We start from the raw sequence: 9,173 nt of genomic DNA, 5'->3' as shown, positions 1-9,173 counted from the left end.
ATGTGGAAGGGCAGATGGTGGTAGATTTTGCTAAAAGGATGGAAATGGCAGTGGTGAACACGTATTTTAAGAAGAAGGAGGATCATAGGGTGACGTATAAGAGTGGAGGAAGGTGCACACAGGTGGATTATCTTCTGTGTAGGAGATGCAACCTGAAGGAGATTGGAGACTGTAAGGTGTTGGCGGGGGACAGTGTAGCTAGACAGCATCGGATGGTGGTCTGTAGGATGGTTTTGGAGGCGAAGAAGAAGAGGAGGAAAGTAAGGTTTGAAAGAAGAATAAGATGGTGGAAACTGAAGGAGGAAGAGTGTAGTGTGAGGTTCAGGGAAGAGGTCAGACAGGGGCTTGGTGGTGGTGAAGAGGTGCCGGATGATTGGGCAACTACTGCAGGAGTGATGAGGGAGGCGGCTAGAAAAGTACTTGGTGTGACATCTGGAAATAGAAAGCAAGACAAGGAGACGTGGTGGTGGAATGAGGAAGTGCAGGAGAGCATTAGGGGAAAGAGGTTGGCAAAACAGAAGTGGGATCGACAGAGTGATGAGAAGAGTAGGCAGGAGTACAAGGAGATGCGGCAGCAGGTTAAAAGGGATGTGGCGAAAGCCAAGGAAAAGGCATATGAGGAACTGTATAAGAGGTTGGACACTAAGGAAGGAGAAAAGGACTTATACCGATTGGCCAAGCAGAGGGACCGAGCTGGGAAGGATGTACTGCAAGTTAGAGCAATAAAGGATGGAGAGGGAAATGTGTTGACTAGTGAGGAGAGTGTGTTGAGAAGATGGAGGGAGTATTTTGAGCAGCTGATGAATGAGGAAAATCAGAGAGAGAGAAGGTTGGATGATGTGGAATTGGTGAAGCAGGATGTAGATAGGATTAGTAAGGAGGAAGTGAGAGCAGCGATTAAGAGGATGAAGAATGGAAAGTCGGTTGGACCAGATGACATACCGGTAGAAGCGTGGAGATGTTTAGGAGAGATGGCAGTGGAGTTTTTAACCAGATTGTTTAACAGGATTCTGGAAGGGGAGAGGATGCCTGAGGAATGGAGAAGGAGTGTGCTGGTACCGATCTTTAAGCATAAGGGAGATGTGCAGACCTGCAGTAACTACAGGGGAATTAAGTTGATCAGTCACACCATGAAGTTATGGGAAAGAGTAGTGGAAGCCAGGCTGAGAGAAGAGGTGACCATCTGTGAGCAACAGTATGGTTTCATGCCGAGGAAGAGCACCACAGATGCCTTATTTGCTTTGTGGATGTTGATGGAGAAGTATAGAGAAGGACAGAAGGAGCTGCATTGTGTATTTGTGGATTTAGAGAAAGCGTACGACAGGGTGGAGAGAGGAGTTGTGGTATTGTATGAGGAAGTCAGGTGTGTCAGAGAAGTATGTGAGGGTGGTGCAGGACATGTATGAGGACAGTGTGACGGCAGTAAAGTGTGCAGTAGGTACGACAGACTGGTTCAGGGTGAAGGTTGGACTGCATCAAGGATCGGCCCTGAGCCCTTTCCTGTTTGCAGTGGTGATGGACAGGTTGACGGACGAGGTCAGACAGGAGTCTCCCTGGACTATGATGTTTGCAGATGATATTGTGATTTGTGGTGAGAGTAGAGAGCAGGTTGAGAAGAGCCTGGAGAGGTGGAGATATGCGCTGGAGAGAAGGGGAATGAAAGTCAGTAGGAGTAAGACAGAGTACATGTGTGTGAATGAGAGGGAGGGCAGTGGAGTGATGCGGTTGCAGGGAGAAGAGGTGGAGAAGGTGGAGGAGTTCAGGTACCTGGGGTCAACAGTGCAAAGTAATGGAGAGTGTGTTAGGGAAGTAAAGAAAAGAGTGCAGGCAGGGTGGAGTGGGTGGAGAAGAGTGACAGGAGTGATTTGTGATAGAAGAGTTTCTGCAAGAATGAAAGGGAAAGTTTATAGGACTGTGGTGAGACCTGCGATGTTGTATGGATTAGAGACAGTGGCATTGAGTAAAAGACAGGAGGTGGAGCTGGAGGTAGCAGAGCTGAAGATGTTAAGGTTTTCGTTGGGAGTGACGAGGATGGACAAGATTAGAAATGAGTTTATTAGAGGGACAGCACATGTAGGATGTTTTGGTGACAAGGTGAGGGAGGCGAGATTGAGATGGTTTGGACATGTGCAGAGGAGGGACATGAATTATATTGGTAGAAGAATGCTGAGGATGGAGCCACCAGGTAGGAGGAAAAGAGGAAGGCCAAGAAGGAGGTTCATGGATGTGGTGAGGGAAGACATGCAGGAAGTTGGTGTAAAAGAGGCAGATATAGAGGACAGGGTGGTATGGAGACGGATGATCCGCTGTGGCGACCCCTAATGGGAGCAGCCGAAAGAAGAAGAAGAAGACTTTCCAAAAAAGTAACTAAGTAACGTAGTTAGTAAGTTTTTTGGGGAGTAACTCAATATTGTAATGCGTTACTTTTAAAAGTAACGTTGCCCAACACTGTTCACTACATACTCATTACACACATTCACTACACACTCATTACACACATTCACTACACACTCATTACACACATTCACTACACACTCATTACACACATTCACTACACACACTCATTATACACATTCACTACACACACTCATTACACACATTTACTACACACACTCATTATACACATTCACTACACACACTCATTACACACATTTACTACACACACTCATTACACACATTCACTACACACACTCATTACACACATTCACTACACACTCATTACACACATTCACTACACACTCATTACACACATTCACTACACACTCATTACACACATTCACTACACACACTCATTATACACATTCACTACACACACTCATTACACACATTTACTACACACACTCATTACACACATTCACTACACACACTCATTACACACATTCACTACACACTCATTACACACATTCACTACACACTCATTACACACATTCACTACACACACTCATTACACACATTCACTACACACACTCATTACACACATTAACTACACACTCATTATACACATTCACTACACACTCATTACACACATTCACTACACACACTCATTACACACATTCACTACACACTCATTACACACATTCACTACACACACTCATTACACACATTCACTACACACTCATTACACACATTCACTACACACACTCATTACACACATTCACTACACACTCATTACACACATTTACTACACACACTCATTACACACATTCACTACACACACTCATTACACACATTAACTACACACTCATTATACACATTCACTACACACTCATTACACACATTCACTACACACACTCATTACACACATTCACTACACACTCATTACACACATTCACTACACACACTCATTACACACATTCACTACACACTCATTACACATCTCTACATCTTCCTTCTGTTTTTTTTTTTTGGGACGCGTCTCCTTTAAGGCGAGGGGCGCGGATTTGCTTCAGGAATGTGATTAGGAATGGTGAGTTTGTGCACGCGCTTCGGAATGACGGCATCGAGGACACACACTTCTGTCTACAGACTACTGTTCTAGAGAGGAGAGAGAGAGAGAGAGAGAGAGAGAGAGAGAGAGAGAGAGAGAGAGAGAGCGCGCGCGCTCACGGACAGAAGATAAAGAATGGACACTGTGGATGGAGGTGAGTAAAGTTTATGAAGTCTGAGGGAAATTAGCGGAGCTAAGCTAACTGTACTTCCTGAACTTCCTGTCAGGACATGTCTTAGCTTTTATCCACACACACACACACACACACACACACACACACACACACACACACACACACACACACACACACACACACACACACACACACAGTGAAGGGTGAGAATACTTTCAAAAATAAAAGTGTGAATTTATTTTGATTACTTAAACAAATAAAACCAGAATAAACATGTAAATCAGAACAGTATTTGTTGCGACACCGTTTGGGTTTTAGTTCTTCCTTTGACACAAAGTCAGGGATTTTGAAGGACCAGAGTCAGGGATATGATGATCCTATTCTACAAGCAGGTGCTGATGATCAGTTTCATATGGAGGTTGAAACAGCTGTGTAGGAGCTTCAGACTGGCTGAGGAACAGCTAAACTGTGTTTTGAAGACAGTTTCATGTCACAGGTTCTACACCATGGCAGAACTTCACCAGCAGGGTCTCTCCTAGGCAAAGATCTCAAAGCACTCTGGGATTTCAAAGAAACAGACACAGTGGTCAGCCAAGGAAACTTAATGCAGCAGATGAAAGACACCTGCTTACTTCCCTTCAACATCAGAAGAAGAAAACCAGCTCCCCAGGAACACCAAAAAATAGCAGCAGGTTCTCTGGACTTCTGAGTGAAATCTGAAATATTTGCGGTAGAAGGAGGCAGGATGTTTGCTGAGGGTCTGGAGAGTGGTACAATAATGAGTGAAGCATGGTGGGGGGGTTCCTGCAGGTTGGAGCTGCATTTTTACAGATGGAGTTGGAGATGTTGTCAGGATTATTGGTGTCCCCAATGCTGAGAAACACAGGCAGATACTTGGGGATCAGGGAGGCGTCTGATTGTCTTCAAATTTATTCTGCAGCAGGACAATGACCTCATACATCAGCCAACATCATTAGGAACTATCTTCAGTGTAGAGAAGAACAGTGAGTCCTGGAAGTTATGCACCCACAAAGTCAACAACACACAGCCTCCATCCACAAGATCTGTGCTCAGTTCTCCACAATGTTCGGAACAACCTACCTGCTGAGTTCCTTCAGAAACGGTGTAAGTGTAGATACAAGAGTTGATGTTTTACTCTTGAATGGTGTCACATTAAATATTGATCTGAATTTCTTCTGTTCATTTCTTTAACATTTTGTCCAAAATAAAATAACACTTTCATTTACAGCATTTTTTACACATGTCCAAAACATCTACACACTACAGTGTACACCTTCTACATTAGTGTGGGATTATCCAGGTTTATACACCGCTCTTCATCATCATCATCATCATCATCATCATCATCATCATCATCTCTGAGTTTATTACATCTCCAGCCTCTCTGAACCCTCTGTTCTCTAATGGTTCTGTTGGTGTCGTTGTTTTGTGGATGATAATGACATCATCGTTTCCATGCCAACCTCTTATTAATAAATAAAGAGTAGTGACTAGCAGAAAGAGAGAGCACACACACACACACACACACACACACACACACACACACACACACACACACACACACACACACACACACACACACACACACCTGGTATCCGCATAGGGTTACAGGCATTCAGAGTCACATCACAACTACACTCCTATACAGAACACCACAACTATACACAACACACCACAACTGTACTCCTAATCTATACACAACTATTCAAAAATATACACAACTCTACACCACAACTATACACAACACACCACAACTGTACTCCTAATCTATACACAACTATTCAAAAATGTACACAACTCTACACCACAACTATACACAACACACCACAACTGTACTCCTAATCTATACACAACTATTCAAAAATGTACACAACTCTACACCACAACTATACACAACACACCACAACTGTACTCCTAATCTATACACAACTATTCAAAAATATACACAACTCTACACCACAACTATACACAACACACCACAACTGTACTCCTAATCTATACACAACTATTCAAAAATCTACACAACTCTACACCACAACTATACACAACACACCACAACTGTACTCCTAATCTATACACAACTATTCAAAAATCTACACAACTCTACACCACAGCTATACACAACACACCACAACTGTACTCCTAATCTATACACAACTATTCAAAAATCTACACAACTCTACACCACAGCTATACACAACACACCACAACTGTACTCCTAATCTATACACAACTATTCAAAAATCTACACAACTCTACACCACAACTATACACTACACACCACAACTGTACTCCTAATCTATACACAACTATTCAAAAATCTACACAACTCTACACCACAACTATACACAACACACCACAACTGTACTCCTAATCTATACACAACTATTCAAAAATCTACACAACTCTACACCACAACTATACACAACACACCACAACTGTACTCCTAATCTATACACAACTATTCAAAAATCTACACAACTCTACACCACAGCTATACACAACACACCACAACTGTACTCCTAATCTATACACAACTATTCAAAAATCTACACAACTCTACACCACAACTATACACAACACACCACAACTGTACTCCTAATCTATACACAACTATTCAAAAATCTACACAACTCTACACCACAACTATACACAACACACCACAACTGTACTCCTAATCTATACACAACTATTCAAAAATGTACACAACTCTACACCACAACTATACACAACACACCACAACTGTACTCCTAATCTATACACAACTATTCAAAAATGTACACAACTCTACACCACAACTATACACAACACACCACAACTGTACTCCTAATCTATACACAACTATTCAAAAATGTACACAACTCTACACCACAACTATACACAACACACCACAACTGTACTCCTAATCTATACACAACTATTCAAAAATGTACACAACTCTACACCACAACTATACACAACACACCACAACTGTACTCCTAATCTATACACAACTATTCAAAAATATACACAACTCTACACCACAACTATACACAACACACCACAACTGTACTCCTAATCTATACACAACTATTCAAAAATCTACACAACTCTACACCACAGCTATACACAACACACCACAACTGTACTCCTAATCTATACACAACTATTCAAAAATGTACACAACTCTACACCACAGCTATACACAACACACCACAACTGTACTCCTAATCTATACACAACTATTCAAAAATGTACACAACTCTACACCACAGCTATACACAACACACCACAACTGTACTCCTAATCTATACACAACTATTCAAAAATCTACACAACTCTACACCACAACTATACACAACACACCACAACTGTACTCCTAATCCATACACAACTATTCAAAAATGTACACAACTCTACACCACAACTATACACTACACACCACAACTGTACTCCTAATCTATACACAACTATTCAAAAATCTACACAACTCTACACCACAGCTATACACAACACACCACAACTGTACTCCTAATCTATACACAACTATTCAAAAATCTACACAACTCTACACCACAGCTATACACAACACACCACAACTGTACTCCTAATCTATACACAACTATTCAAAAATGTACACAACTCTACACCACAGCTATACACAACACACCACAACTGTACTCCTAATCTATACACAACTATTCAAAAATGTACACAACTCTACACCACAGCTATACACAACACACCACAACTGTACTCCTAATCTATACACAACTATTCAAAAATCTACACAACTCTACACCACAACTATACACAACACACCACAACTGTACTCCTAATCTATACACAACTATTCAAAAATGTACACAACTCTACACCACAGCTATACTGAACTCTATAACTACACTCAGGGATGAATTCTGTGGTCTGTGCTCTTGTGTGGAGCAGTTGAGGGTTAAGGGTCTCGCTCAAAGACACACCAGTGGCAGTTTAGTGGTGGGATGTGAACTCATGACCTTCTGATCAGGTGGAACACTTACCCCTTACCCCAGCTCCTGTCCTGCAGAGAGTCTTCAGCACATTCTCCTCTTACTCTCTTTTCTAACACACTAAATGCTGACACTGAAGACAGAAAAACATCTTCTCTGCTGCTGGAACCAATATCTGGTATATTTTCAACATTTAATACATTTAAACTAGGAAACCCAAACCTGCTCCAGAATGACATGTGCACAGTGATTGAAGGTGGAATGAGATGTTTAAAAAGCATGCAGCATGGTCTTATGGTCAGGTGTCCACAAACATTTGTCCATATAAAGACCTGAGTGAGTCAGAATGGTTAATATAATAAAGAAGTCCTGCCTGAGTAGTGCACGCACTGCATCTTTGGGAGATTTGCCATTTTGCAACTGAAGTGTCTGTGTGTGTGTGTGTGTGTGTGTGTGTGTGTGTGTGTGTGTGTGTGTGTGTCAGTGGTTTACTTCAGCAGGCAGGCGGTGGTCAGTAACCCCCTGTTGGACCAGCTGCCCAGTTACCAGTCTCTGCTGTACAGGAGGAAGTCCTCAGGCAGCAGTAAGAGACGCAGTTCCTCACGGCAGCGCTACAGCTCCACTGGCAGCTCCTCAGAGGCTGGGGGTAGCAGAGAGAACAGGGCCAGCAGGAAGTGGGCATACGACAGGGGGGACAGAACAATTCGTGGAGCCACAGAACACAGACCTGCACGAGAACTTCCATGGAGCATGGAGCAGAAACGCAAACACAGGTGTGTGTAACGTGTGTGTGTGTGTATGTGGAACGTGCAGGTATATGATGTGTCTGCGTGGATAATGTGTGTGTGTGTGTACAGGGAGCAGCAGCAGCACAGAGAGCTTGGTGTGTGTTCTCAGTGGAGAATCAGCACTCGTCACTATCTGAAGAGGATAAAGGAGGACAGCATGGTGTTAATGAACACACTGCAGCTGTGGAGGAGTGACATACACCTTATAGAGGGTCTCAACACACACACACACACACACACACACACACACACACACACACACACACACACACACACACACACACACACACAGGAAAAACAGCTGCTCATTTAAAAATCTAAATTTTAGGCCTTAAAGTATTAAATTCACTGTTCTAGGTTAAATGTTATTTATATATAAAAAGTATTCTGATGTCCATGAAACGTGACCTGAAACGTGAATACTGAAATGTTCCCACAGCACTTGAGAACGGAGGTGTAGTTCTTTCCTCGAGTATCGAGGTTACACTGTATATATATAATATATATTCTCTCCCTCTTTCTCTGTAGGTATGTTCGGTACAGGGATCCTGTCCTACTTCTCATTCTTGCGCTTTTTGGTTCTGCTGAACTTTGTGATGTTCCTATTGATGTTCAGCTTTGTCATGTTGCCCATCATTGTGTCCAAGCACACTTTTTACATCAACACCACACTGATTCCAGGGGGCGCTGCAGAGTCTCAGTGCACTGTTTACCCCAGCTCCTCCTCTCAGAGAGGACTGGTGATGTTCCACCAGCACATCATCGACCTGCTGTCC

The 9,173-nt window shown here is 42.5% G+C and overlaps 1 protein-coding gene across 1 annotated transcript in view; it reads left to right on the top strand.

Moving 5' to 3' along the window:
* The first annotated feature begins 3,441 nt into the window (after nucleotides 1-3,441).
* Nucleotides 3,442-9,173, top strand: part of tmc7 (transmembrane channel like 7) — a 29,952-nt gene continuing 24,220 nt past the window's right edge. The window contains exons 1-4 of the mRNA XM_083521703.1: nucleotides 3,442-3,641; nucleotides 8,094-8,382; nucleotides 8,467-8,609; nucleotides 8,926-9,173. The exon at nucleotides 8,926-9,173 is cut by the window's right edge and continues 6 nt beyond it. Of these exons, the coding sequence (XP_083377829.1) occupies nucleotides 3,623-3,641; nucleotides 8,094-8,382; nucleotides 8,467-8,609; nucleotides 8,926-9,173 (699 nt within the window). The 5' untranslated portion in view covers nucleotides 3,442-3,622. The remainder of the gene's footprint in view (nucleotides 3,642-8,093; nucleotides 8,383-8,466; nucleotides 8,610-8,925) is intronic.

This window comes from Silurus aristotelis (genome assembly GCF_946808225.1).
Source record: "Silurus aristotelis genome assembly, chromosome: 20".
Lineage (NCBI taxonomy): Eukaryota > Metazoa > Chordata > Actinopteri > Siluriformes > Siluridae > Silurus > Silurus aristotelis.
Note: the sequence above shows the minus strand (reverse complement) of the source record. Positions and strands in the feature narration are given on the sequence as shown.